The following is a 13,780-nucleotide window of genomic DNA, read 5'->3' on the forward strand; positions in this document are numbered from 1 at the left end:
ACTGTTAGATGTCTCCCAAGAATGGTAGCCGACAGTTCGGTATCACCTCTCTTTTATTACTTTTGGCGCATCAGTTGCGTTCTGTTCAGGGCTTCCACTATCCCCGAATTTTCGGAGATTTCCCCCAAATCTCGCAAAAGTGGAGCGGAAAAACGTTTGGGCCTAGAAGCGTCAAAGCTTTAAATCCAGCCCTTTTTACAATGAGACTTGGAACAAAACAAAATAAGAAATTTTCGTTTTATTTCGTTAATATATAACTATATAACATAAGCAAAGCACATAAACATTTTTTTGCAAAATAGATCTCAAATATATTATTTGGGCACATATTTTATAAACAAATTCAAAAACAACAATTAATCATTACAAGGACACTTAATCAATTTGATAACTAATATAATTAATGATTAATTTAAAGAGTATAACCATTATTGCAAAGCTCTCAAGACAGTGAGAAAACACAAAGCAATATTATGTACAATTAAGACTATAGGTGAGATACAATGTTGTCAATCAAATTAAGATCAATTAAGCTGCATAGAAATTATAAGGAATAAAATTCCAAAATCAGGGTTGCCATCTTAGGAAGGTTCAGGGCTGAAAAAAATACTTAAAGCTAAAAATTAATCGGATTTGAGTAAAAAAGAGTAATTTGCCCTTTGTAATTAAGTAAAACAGAGATTGTCTTTAATCTTAGGCCCCCTTAAGAGCACTCTTTGCCTCTACCCAACCCAAAAAGACGTGTGGAAAAAGCTTTCCAGGATGGCGGTTTACCAATCAAACGACTTATCCGTGACACATGCAAACCTTCACATATTTTCATCAATTCCCTCGAAAAAAAGTCCGTTCGGTTCAGCTTAGTTGGGTTGCCCCTCCACCACTTCTCAAAGCCGCAGCTACTAATTTTCCCCATTTTATAAAATTCTCAAAGTGTAGAAAGTTCTCCACCTCCCTCTATCGTGAAGCTAAAAAGAATTTGAGTATGTACCTGCGCCCTTGGACGAGTAAATACATCCATCACTGAACAAAGAGGAAAAGAAAGCGGGCCAAAAGTGGAAAGGTGACTACTTTAACTGCATTGAAGGAGATACTAATGCCAGAAAAGAAAGGTTATAACAGCCGGAATGTCCTCCTCCTAAACCTATTATTTTTTTAATACTTTTTGTAGATACGACATTTTGCCGAGGGCTGTAGAGTCGGTGAATTAATGTTCAGGCTCACTCCAATTCTTATAATTCTAGAATTTCGGCCCTAATTTCTTTAAATTTGTAATTATCTTTAAAGTGTCTTCTGGCATAGAAAATATTCAGTTTGCAGAGTCAAACCCTCAAAATTGAATGAAGTCAGCATAAAAAAGGCTCACAATGAGCGTTAATTCCTACTTCAGAAGCTGGCCTAAAATACACCCGTATTAATTAAATATGGCTATTTTAAGCTTGAAAACAATGCATCTGCCCAGTCTTCAAAGTACCAAGGATAGTAGAAATCAATAAGCATCTTAAAAAATAAATAAAAATTTGGGAATTCAATTTTGAATTAAAAAAAAATACTTATCTAGCTTTTGGTAGTAGTGGGCGTCACTAGTTTTGAAAAAAAAGAAACGTTTTTGAAAAATCATCACAAATGAGTTAAATAAATATGGCACCAAACTGTAGCTGTTGCTGTTAAGAAGCTACAGCTTTCCTTTAAAGAGGTAGTTGTCTATGGGAATCAAAAGATTGCTAATATTTGAGATTTTAAGGATAAAAATCGTTGTCAAATTTAACTTGCTTGTTTACTTTCATGATTCAATGTGGCAACACTGACAAAAATGTGGTGCTACCCTAAAAAATTCATAATTTTGAAATAACCAGAGGAAAATCTTAGAAAATCGTGGATTTCAGGCAAGAACAGAGCTAAAATGGGTAGAGAGCAAACGTTTTAAATTTAATGTTCTTGGAATTTTAAATCAGAATTCACTCCAATTCCACAGCCCTGGTTGTGACCAAACTATTTTATATTATCCTTGAGATTATGTATATAATTGCCCCTTGTGTCGGCTATTCGAAATTAAAATGCATTATCTGCCAAAACAAGCCTTTGACCTAGATGGCGTATAGATTTGTTACACCTGCAAAGTTGCTAGAGGTTGATTCTTTTTAGTTTTTTCGTTTATATTGAGGCGCGTATTTTTACGCCTAAAACGCCAAGGATGAGTAATCTGACATATTGGATAAGTAATTAAAGCATGCTGGAGTGCAGTCGTTAACAGATTTTTTATTGCTAGTTTAGAACAGAACATTTGCTGCAACTCTCCATGTTATATAGTAACTTCAAAGTATGTTTTATCGTAAGATAAGAAACAAAGATAGACCGACATATGCACCGAGTCTCATGGCATTTAACCTCGTTGTTTTTGACACCAAAGAATATTGGCGATTATTCAAAAATATTTACTTTCATTAATACTAGTTATAGCTATCTCCAAAAATAGGTATAGCTTTCTCCAAAACCACTGGGATGAAAAAAAAAGTAAAAAAAAGGAGTCCCAAGGCCTTCTAGTGCGAGCGAGTAGGAAAAGCAAGCACTAGCCCTTGTTATATACTTTAACCCCTTTTGGTTTTGCTGCTAACGCGTTTTGATATTGCCCGGCTAAAGCAAAGACTATGTTTGGTTGTGGCCGAGATCATTTTGACTGCATTGCTGAATTTGCCATGCAAAAATCAACGGTTGTCAACGTCACTAGTATTCTATCATAAAACCATAGCCCACTCCGTCAAAAATTTTATTCATTCTATATAAACCTTTATGTTAGTATAGTTTATTCAATTCCAATTGTAGAAAATAATCATTTATGCAATTTTTCTTCTGTTTTCTTATGCTTCTTTTTCTCTGTTATTCTTTTTTATTTTCTATGTTCGTTGTGTTTATATTTGTATTTGTTACTGTAGTTTTGTTTTTTTCCTTGATCATGATCTTGGTGTTTTTTTTTCACGCATACATTTCAGATTTATTTTAGTTTTGAAGTCAACTTGTGTATATTTCAGTACTCGTGAAACTGGAACAAACCGATTGACTTTTTGTTGTCAACGCCAAGTTTGGCATAGGATAGCCAAACATCTGTATTTTCTAACAAAACTATTTATTATTATTTTATGCTTAATATTATTTTATTTATTATTTATAGTTAAATTATCAAATGAAACTGTTTATCGTCATTTGTTTTTTATTTAATGTTAAACAGTTAAATAAAACTTTTTATTTAGACCAAGACAATGAGAATCTCAATAAAAGAACATATCTACATCAATAATTAAAACTACACAAAATAGTACAGTACTAAATTATTCAAAACAACACTTTAAAAATAAGGCCCCAAAAATACTGCAAACACAGAGCACAATCAAAAGTCAGTTCATGTATAAAATATATTATCTAAAAAAAAGCTTTTGAACGAATATATGGAAAAGTCATGAATCGTATTATGTGAGTCATAAAAACATAATCATGTATCAATTGACAGATGATACATTAGTACATAGTAGTTATTGATACAAGTGAAATTAAGAAAGCAAAATATCGTAAACTGAAAAGAAAAAATGAGTGCTTAAAAGGAAAGCAAAAAGGGAAAGGAAAAATAATAATAAAAGAAAAAAAAATCGCCTGGCGAAAATCCTACTCTGCATAGTGTAAGCCTATGGTTAAAACCGAGATTTGTATTCATAAACTAAAAAGAAGCTAAAATCTAGCCTCCTAGAGAGCTTCAAGAGAACTTTTTGAGACCAAACAAAAAAAGATTTATGCCAGAGATTATCAGCGCTTTTCCAGGGTCACACCCCTTTGAGTCTTTAACACGACCCAGCAACCTTTTAGGACAATTCTGGAAGACTTTGTTGAAGTAATAATTTAAGCATGTACCATATTAGATAATTGTGTTGACATCCTTAGCAAAAGTATACCCAGATATCTTTTGTCACGACCCCGTATACTCCACCTCCCACCCCCTCTGGGGGTGGGAGTATCTCCAGTTAGGAAATCCTGATCTGAACAAAAAAAAACTTAAAGAAAATCAGAATGCTTATATTTTTCATCACCAATACCCAAATTCGAGGCTTTACAGTTTAACTTCCTTATTTCCATCAATAAGACAAACAAATAATGGAGAACCTTCAAAAAGGCAGATACATGTCCTCAATTTCATTTGAATGCACCAGTCACGTCGTGGGAAACAATTCTTTTTTTTCTTTTTTTTTAAGGTTAAGACATTAAGACAGAGGTCAAGTACATTTTAGTACAAACCCAGTTAAATTTGTGACCTATGTAGGCCCAGTTTTCACCAAGGCTACCCCCCCCCTCTACCATGAACACGAATACCTTCTCCCCCATCCCTTCTCTGAAATTTCCTAATTTTTGCAAATTAATCCATTTAAGTCCTATTTTTTTCTGATTTGATGAGTTAAGTTTGAGTCGTAAATACGTGCAACGAGTACTCAGCAAAGTTTAAGTTTTGAATGACCAATTTTTGGAAATGCCTATTCCAGAGCCCGTTAAAGATCCGGTATCATGCTTTAGGCTCTCAAGTTTTCATATTGGAGTATCCAAGCTTTCCTATTATAACTATGTTGCCACACCATATCAACGCTCGAAAACAACACTACACCTGTCAAGTAATGAGAATTGATTTTCAACAAAAGTTAAGTTGCTCGAATATACTATTCGAGGGCATTTAAAGAGATCAAATTACAATTTAATATTTTTCAGACATGACAACGCTGTTTTGCCGAACAAAAGAATAGGTATTTAATCCAACTATTGTCTCATCAATTTGTTTCTAAGCTTCCAAGCTCTGAGTAGATATAATTATTATTTTCTTTGATGAATATAAGAAACATATTTATATATTTATACAATAGTTCTTCAACCCAGGTTTCTTAGATATCAAACATGTTAAAGGGACAACATACAATGGACAACATAGGCAAAGAATTATAGAATTTATTACGTCTTTTCTGATTGCAAACGATTTCAGAAATCGGTAGCCGGGACTCTCTAAGCGTCAGAGAAAACGAAATCGAGCACCAAGGTCTGTCCTTTAAAAAAAGTGAGCATTGACCTTGTATTAAGTGCATTAAAACATTATTTTGATAAGCACTTAGACGACTTAAGGCAGTGCTCTTTACCCCAGGGCATTCGCAAAATCATTTGCAAAAAGAAAAAGAAGAAACAAGACACAGAATAATCTCCAAGGATGTGGACGGTTTCCACAAATGATAAGAAAATTACTGATATTAGATTTAGTTAATCGCAAATAAATGGAGATAATAATCGCAAATAAATGGGGAGAAACAGAGAAGAAAAAAGAAAGAAAGAGAGAAAGAGAAAGGGGTAAATTACAGTTAAAGGACATGAACTGTTCAGAGGAAAACTCGATTCTTTTTCATCTGGCCTGTTATGCGTCCATTACTAACATTAAATTGAATTTAAAGGTCGGAGAAAAAAAAATCATCTCACACAAACAGCATCATCAGGGTTTTCTCTATAATTACGATTAAATTTAATAGCTATGTATTTAGCGAACCGCAAAATCAATACCTTATCAGAACCTCCTAAAACCTCTTGTTGAAGAACCCGTCTCTTGCCTTAAAATACCAAGGACAGTGAAAATTAATTTGGATCGTTTGAATTGATTAAATGGAAAGCTACAGAAACGTATATGTCCTAAAAATTGGGAAATTTGATTTTGAATGAAAAAGGACTCCATATGAAGTGGTGAAGTTTTTGGTGGTAGCAGGCGCCAAGGTGAAAAATCAGCAAAAATGAGCTAAGAGCTTGTAGCACAAAACGGCTTAAGAAGGTGTAACTTTCCTTTTAAGATGTAGTTGACTTTAGTAATCAGCTAATTGTTAAAGAATTTTTACGGAAGAAAAGCGTTGTTAATTTCAACTTAAGAGTTTTGCTTCTTTATGTTCAGAGTTTAACGTGGTAACACCGACGAAAATGTGGTATTACCCTAAAGAATTCATGACTTTCATTTAACTAAAAGCAAATCTTAGAGAATCCTAGTTTTCAGGTATGAGTAGGCCTGTGATGGCCTACTCATACCGATGTACCGATTTCATTTTGATGTCCTTGGTATTTCAAAGTTTGAGTAGTTAACCACGAAGACAAAAGAGAAGAAATTGCATCACATTTTATCACACACACCTCGTCCTTAAGGATTGTCTCACTTTTTTTCATTTTCATTTTGTCCAAATTTCACAGAGATCGTCTTGGATAATTGATCAATTTCGTTCGAAACAGACTCGGTTTGTTCAGGGTGCTTCAATGGAAGTCGAGGATAGTTGTCGTACTCGGATTCATACTGAGTTGTAGCTGTTGACTGCGTCATTTCGTGAGTGGCATCTACGTCATCATTTAATATTGAATTGACATCACTTAGAGCACCTAAATACAAATCAATTAAATGTGCTATTCAAGGAAATAATTGATGTAGCTGTTGACTGCATCATTTCGTGAGTGGCATCTACGTCATCATTTAATATTGAATTGACATCACTTAGAACACCTAAATACAAATCAATAAAATGAGCCGCTATTCAAGGAAATAAGGCTTATTTCAAAACCTTATATCTTTCTTTTTATCAAAAATTAGGCGCTTTAAAGATATATATATATATATATATATATATATATATATATATATATATATATATATATATATATATATATATATATATATATATATATATATATATATATATATATATATATATATATATATATGTATATATATATATATATATATATATATATATATATATATATATATATATATATATATATATATATATATATATATATATATATATATATATATATATATATATATATATATATATATATATATATATATATACTCCTGATATATAATATAGGAACTCCTGACAGTTGTTTTTTCTTCTATTTATGCTCCGCTTTTGTTACTTTATCGGGTTAAAAATAGATTATTATTATCATTATTATAGGAACTCTTGACTGTTGTGTCTCAGTTGGAAATATCCCTGTAGTTTGAGTTAGAAAGAAAGCACATTCATTATGCAAGTACGCAATATTACCCTGACTTAATTTCAATTAATGGAAAAGAGATAAATGGGGCCATGTCATTAAGCAGGCTGTGGAAACAAAATTCTTTGCTTTTATGGTTGACAAAACTAGAGGCATAAAAAAAAGGAAATTCTTACAGCTTTGATTCTTTTCTGAATTCTGATTCTGAATTCTTTTACGATGGAAGGTTAGAGAAAGTGTTGGCTGCTTTCAAATGAAGTAGAAAGTCAGTCGAGGTTCATGGACCATCGAGTACGGAAAACAGGACTGAGCTGGTCAGACTGTGCTGCACAATGCTATGATGGAATCCCATGAGCGGCTTTTTGCGGTACAAGCCCGTATTAAAACAATTTCACCTAGTATAACTGACACTCTCATTCCATGATTACATTTAGAACTTGAGACTAATGATAACTTTCTTCTACCAACGTCAAGAACTGTAATTTTTATCACAAATAGCAATATGCGCTACCAACTTTATGTTAGTGCTCATAATGCCACTGGGATAACTGTTCTTCAGCTGGCAAGATAATCTACTTTAAGATGGGTATTGTGGTATGGATCAGTGAGCAAATAACTGAATAGATTTGTCTGTATTTTGACCATTTTATCATTTACAAAAATGTCTAGTGATAGAAAATCAGCAGCTAGGGGCCGTAGAATTTTAATGAAACTCCAGATATTTGAACTTAATTACTCCATCTACAAGAAAAAAAATGTCCCAAAATTGCTTCCTGAGCCGCTGCAGGCACTAAACTTAGTTTTTTTTTTCTAAAGCTATTGGTCTTGTTTCAGCTATCGAGATAAAAGTATAACCACCTAAACTGAAAAAGTTTTGACGAAACCAAGAGTTGTCTCGTGAGCGTGGCCTCGCTGAAGACCTTTTGCAAAATTTGTCGGATTTTAATTCTTCATCCAAACAACAAAAGTATACATAGAGAGAAGCTAGCTGCTAATGTGGTTTTACAACCATGTCGACTTTGGGCCCAACCAATAATACCAGAGTGAAAAAAATCAACTAAAAATGCCTCGTTGCAGGATATTTTCTTAGAATAGATTTTCTTAGGAATTGGAATAGCAATAGATCATTTTCTAGGAACAATAATTTTCTTGGGATAAAGAGACTGTGCTCTAAGTTTGAAAGCCGCTCCTTGAATGCTTTACCATGGTTGGAGTCAATTTCTCCTCTAGATGCAGATTTCCTACACTTTCTTGATACTAGCCGCCTAGCCAGTATAGCAGGGAACTATAAGGAAAATTGCATTGACATAATCCTGTTAAAGTCACAAACAGATCCTGTGGAAACATTCACTGACCTTTTAGCCAATAAGGCAAATAATAATTCTCTGAAAGAAATTCTCTGAAAGAAATTCCAATAGCGAATTCCAAAGCTTTGAAAATATGAAAATTGTCATTACTCTGCCTGTGCTAGTAAAAAGAGATCCTTGATATTATATAAAAAAAAAAAAAAAAAAAAAAAAAAAAAAAAAAAAAAAACAACAGCAAAAAGTAAACTCAAAAACTGGGCCTAATTTGTGATCAGTTACCCCTTGGTTAGGTTTTTCAATAACGGGAGAGATAGGTAGTTTGGGGCCTGCAATTTAAAATTTCTTAACTTTTTGTGTATTTTTTTGCCATGATGGTAAAGGTGGTAAATATTTTGTGAAACGGAGAAAGAGCGAAAGGACTTTTGACTGGCCCGATTTTGTTAAAATATTTTAGAATAAAGCTCTATGCAGGACACAGGGAAGAGCAAACGCAGTGAAAATTATGTCTCTAATAAAGTTTAGTCAGAGAGAAAAAAGAGAGTTTAAAAAGAGAGTCATAAAAGATAACTGCTAGCAATAAGCGATCCTTGGCTGCACCAGGCCTGATTAAAACCTAACTTTGATGACAATGGGAAAAGAAAGGCTCAGCGACGTAGTGTTGATGTTAAGTAAGAAGGTTCTTGTGAAAGAACCTTATTATATAGGACCTATAGATGAACCTATATAGGTCAATCTCTGGACCTAGAAGTCAGTTGATATTTCTGGGTAAATAAAAACTCTTCGATTCCTCGTGTTACAATGAAGCTGTAAATTACTTTCCAACATGAGTTCTATATGTATTTACTAAACACTTCTAAATTGTTTTTTAAGTCTATTAGTGGTACTCCTTCGATATACCCACTCTTTTATATACTGCTAGTTTGGTTAATGCTAATGAAATAAAATAACATAGGATGGGTATATAATAGTTTAGAAACAAATTTGGGCTGTATATTTGCACATCAGGGGGGAGGGGGCAAAGCATAGCATATATTAAATATGTAACCTAACCTAGGTACCTTCCCCCCCCCAAAAAAAAACAAACAAAAAACTACACTTTAAATATCGCATACGCAATTAAAACCACGGTATACATTGTATTTCTCTACAGCGGTGTCTTGCATCATCCCGTCAAAACGGGTTTTTCATCACGTATTCAGTTTGAGATATATAAAAGAGTGGGTATATCGAAGGAGTACCCTATTAGTTGATTTAAAGAGAGGCATGTGCAGGCCATTTTAAATAAATATTGCTCTTAGCTTTGTGAGCAGGCCACTGTGAGGGCTCCAGAAAGGTTATCGGGACCCCCCCCCCCCCCGCCATAGTTCAGAATGAAATGACGCTACTGGCACATCAATTGTCATCAATATTGTCACCAATTCTGGACACAGAGGATGATACTTTCAAAATATATTTTTTTAATTATCATTATTAATTACTATCCTAGTAGTTTTTCTAAACTATTTAAGAATTTTCCACGATTAAGTTTAAAAAAAAGGAAAGTTCTCTAAATTACTATCTTGGTAGTTACTATCTTAGCAACACACTGCTGACCTGACGGAGGGACCTTAGTAGTCAAGAAGCGTCGCTAATCGAAACAAACTATCTTAGTAGTGACAGCAAGTGTTTTCTTCCAAATGAAATAAACAAGTAGGGTAATAAAATGGAGATTAAGAACCAGAGTGAAACAAGCCCAGAAAAAAAAAAACTTTACATAACTCCGAAAATTAAGTAAATTACGTAAAATTCCTTACTCAATAAGACCAGTAAACAATGTTTACAGAATTTTATTACGAGGATTAGTTTACAATCAATCATATGTGAAGAGCCCGGATAATAAGAAGAAACAAGATGGCATCTATTTTATCTGATTAATACAATTACACAGATATCGTAAAATTACAGAATTTCAAAAAATTTATAGATTTTCCAAAACTTTTCAAGGCAAATCATTTTGGATGAGACTTAGATAAGTAAAGTGTCATTTAAGTGAATAATTACTTAAAACAGAGCTTGAAATGACCCCCATCCCCCGTAAAATCCATGGTAAAGCCAAGTATAAGCTGTTTTCAAAATTTTAAAGGCATTTGGAATGTATAGAATTTCACAGACGCCAAAGAAGAATGTTAATTTATCTTCTTGATTTTGTTTTTGCGACAGATTCATAGGCTAGAACTTTTTTTAGGTTATTTTTAGTTATTATTTTTTTTTTTTTTTTTTTTAAGTCAACATATTCGTATAAGCAAACTTATTAAATAATAAAAAAATTTCAAAAATTTCTGAAAAGTATGGATTTTGGGACTACAAGATGGGTGGCTTAAATTAGTCAGGATGGCTATCTGTTAGGTTATATATACATACGGTTTTAAATAAAAAGACTTTTCATTTTGCTAGGATTTCAATTTAGAAGAGAGCCAGGGGCACAAGCAATATTACACTGCAGTTTTAGTGACTTTTGTCTGTGTTTCATCATCACATCAAATTTATTTTTAAGACCTAAAGCTATAGTTTATCATACTTTATCATATATTTGTTGCTTTTACTTTTTCGTATAGTGTTTCTCACCTTTTTGCGTTATTTTATTTAAGAAAGTTTTTTATTTTCCTGTTGAACTTTTACTAGCATTGGTACACTTAATTCTAATTATAAATCAAAAGGTAGAATGGACTAAGAAACTATTTAAATTAGTTAGGATGGCCATAGAACATAGGGAGAGATTTCCATAGGGCACACAAACAAGTTTGTAAAGAGTTATTTTTCATTTCGAGATAACACAGGTTAGGTTTATTTTCAGTATGATCTTAATATTGCCTAGTATTGGTTAGGGCTTTTAGTAATTTCATCGTTTTTATTTATATTGTTTTATAGCCATGGCCCCTGAGGTTTCTATAACGAATAGATCTATGTATCTGTCAACAAGCTTAACCACACGAAATTAAAGTGAGCACAACCCAGGGCTGGGAGGATTATTACTTACGCAACATAAACACATTGTTTGATTCTGTGTTGTGTTCCCACCAATGCTTCTTTTCTTTTTGGAAAAATTACCCATTTTCTTTTCTGTGATTACATTTACTAATGAGTTAATTATTAATAGGAGCTTAAATATTGGCTTCTAAGTTAGACTCTGTTGCAGTAAGCAAGCTTTGAAGTAAGTGATATTTCGGACTTGCTGGTTTAATCCATTGATAGCTGGTTCTAGGAAAACATAGAATGGATTTTGAACGGGGATTTAGAGGATTGGCCAGGGCCGAGCGAAAGTCCACCCCTATGCAAAGTTTGTGTACAGAGCGAATATTATTTTTGAGTTAGTCTACTTTGAGACCCCGCAAAGGGAGTCTGTAATGAGAGTTTATAGTTGTGTTTGTTGTAACATTTTGAAAGAATACAAGTAAGCTTCGAACTTGAATTTTCTACAGCCTCGTGAGATTATTTTTCCAGGAACCCAGACAGGGTAGGAAGAGAGTTACGAGATACTGTCATTATTATATTGACAGGGGGGTTCGTTACCTCCAAGGAGATAGTTAGAAATTAGCGGTAACCCAGGGTGGGTAACCTTGGCCTTAAAGTGGCTAGTAGACCACTCGATCATGTTATTATACCCTGGTCCAGGGCATGCAGTAAAGCGGATATAATCAAACCCGATATCCACAGAACCATTGGGGTAAACCTAGGCATCCCATAAAATTTGGCGCCGCCAGGGACTTTTCCCTCTAGTAAGTGGTATAGCACCATTTTTGCACCAATAAGTGGTGACGCCCGTACATTACGACACCAATACTGGTGGCAATAGTGCCATACCGGTATAACACTGTGCCATACCGGTATAACACTGTGCCATACCGGTATAATAATTCTATATCAGAGAGTTCAGTCATTTTATGCGAATACAGAATCCTAACAAGGGACCTCCTCTTTCATCTATACTGGCCAACATGGAGAGGGAACTGTAAAAAAAAAGCTATAGAAACTTGCCTTCCGCATCAGTAAGTCCATTTTCATTTAAAACTGAAGCATATTCCAAGCCTTGTTCGTCACTTGTGTATCCATTTGAGTCTGACTTGTCACTGGCTAGTAAAGGACTCCGATCTGCATCACTATCATCATCCGACCACTCTGACTGGCTCGTTTCATTACAGGCAATTTGCGTAAGTTTGAACATGTCCTTAAAATAATTTTTCAAGGTTTAAATTAACTTTTCTTTTTGTTGTAAGTAGAAAAACAAAATCACTCTGAGCATATTTATAGATAAGCAGATATTTTTAACCTACATTAAGCACAGAAAAGGAAAACTATCATTATCATTAGCCTACCAAGATTAGCTTGTTTCATTTTTGACTAGGATTTGTACTAATAATGAAAAAAAAACTACAAGCTCTAAAGCCTTGCCCTTATTCGAAAAGTTTCTGTCTACACATAACTTCAAAGTACAAAAGCAAAATATAGTATCATCACAGAAGAAAAAGAAAGAGAAACCACTTCATTTTTTTCTTATTTTTAGGTTCCCAGCATCGATAAATTAAACATAGATTAGAGATTTGGGTATTTCTTTGAAATTTATACAGATACTAAGTTCCTACACCATTTGATTAGTGTTTTATGGATGACTTTGTCTGAAAAAGTTATGCTCATGATGAAGGTCATATCCAGGGTTTTGTTCGGAGAGGGGTAATTTCATTTGGAAGGGAGGGGGGTCAAATCGGGTGACTCCCTCCCCCCTTTGGATATGTCCCTGTCTGTGATATCAAGCCAAGTTAGGCTCTTTAAATGCAATACCCAAAGCCTACAGACAGTCTAAATAAAAGGAAGACCGACCGTTATTAGAGGCTAAATATTCAAAGGGAGGGGTACAAAACACTATGTAAATGTCCCCAAGATACCAATCAACACATAAAAATTTATACTTAATGGAAAGCAGCTTGTACATACTTGTAAATTCTACTAAAAGGAAATTTTAAAGAAAAAACTACTTTTCTTAGGGTACTTCAAAGTTGTAGTCATAATTTTGTTTTAAGGTCCAAACCACTTGGGGAGGGGTCTCCCCATGTTATGGAGGGGTCTAACATGAAAAGAATCTTTTTTAGTCATTATGAGTATGAATTCATATGGAGGTTTTCACGCTCAGGAGTCAGGGTTTGAACCCCAAAAACACTCCTCTTGACTACCCAAGCGATGCGCTGTGAATATTAATTTCTCTTTTTTTGGAGTAGTAAGATTCAATTTAAGTAGTTTTAATTTAAATTATAATGAGTTTTAGCTATGATTTTATCCAGAATCTGAAACCGCATTGAAAAAATTCCTAAGAGCCAAAGCTGAAAATCCATGAAATAGGCTATATCCACATAATATATTTCCATGTGCAATCCATCATACACAAACATTTTTTTTCA

General features: G+C 33.7%; 1 protein-coding gene across 4 annotated transcripts in view; it reads right to left on the reverse strand.

Moving 5' to 3' along the window:
* Positions 1 to 13,780, reverse strand: part of LOC148952388 (adenylate cyclase 1-like) — a 227,888-nt gene continuing 214,108 nt past the window's right edge. For all 4 annotated transcript variants that reach the window (XM_089089843.1, XM_089089844.1, XM_089089841.1 and 1 more), the window contains exons 21-22: positions 12,366 to 12,555; positions 1 to 6,423 (exon numbers count right to left, since the gene is read on the reverse strand). In XM_089089843.1, the coding sequence (XP_088945969.1) occupies positions 6,203 to 6,423; positions 12,366 to 12,555 (411 nt within the window). In that variant the 3' untranslated portion in view covers positions 1 to 6,202. The remainder of the gene's footprint in view (positions 6,424 to 12,365; positions 12,556 to 13,780) is intronic.

Source organism: Artemia sp. Qi Xiang Cuo, chromosome 5 (genome assembly GCF_049724085.1).
Source record: "Artemia sp. Qi Xiang Cuo chromosome 5, ASM4972408v1, whole genome shotgun sequence".
Lineage (NCBI taxonomy): Eukaryota > Metazoa > Arthropoda > Branchiopoda > Anostraca > Artemiidae > Artemia > Artemia sp. Qi Xiang Cuo.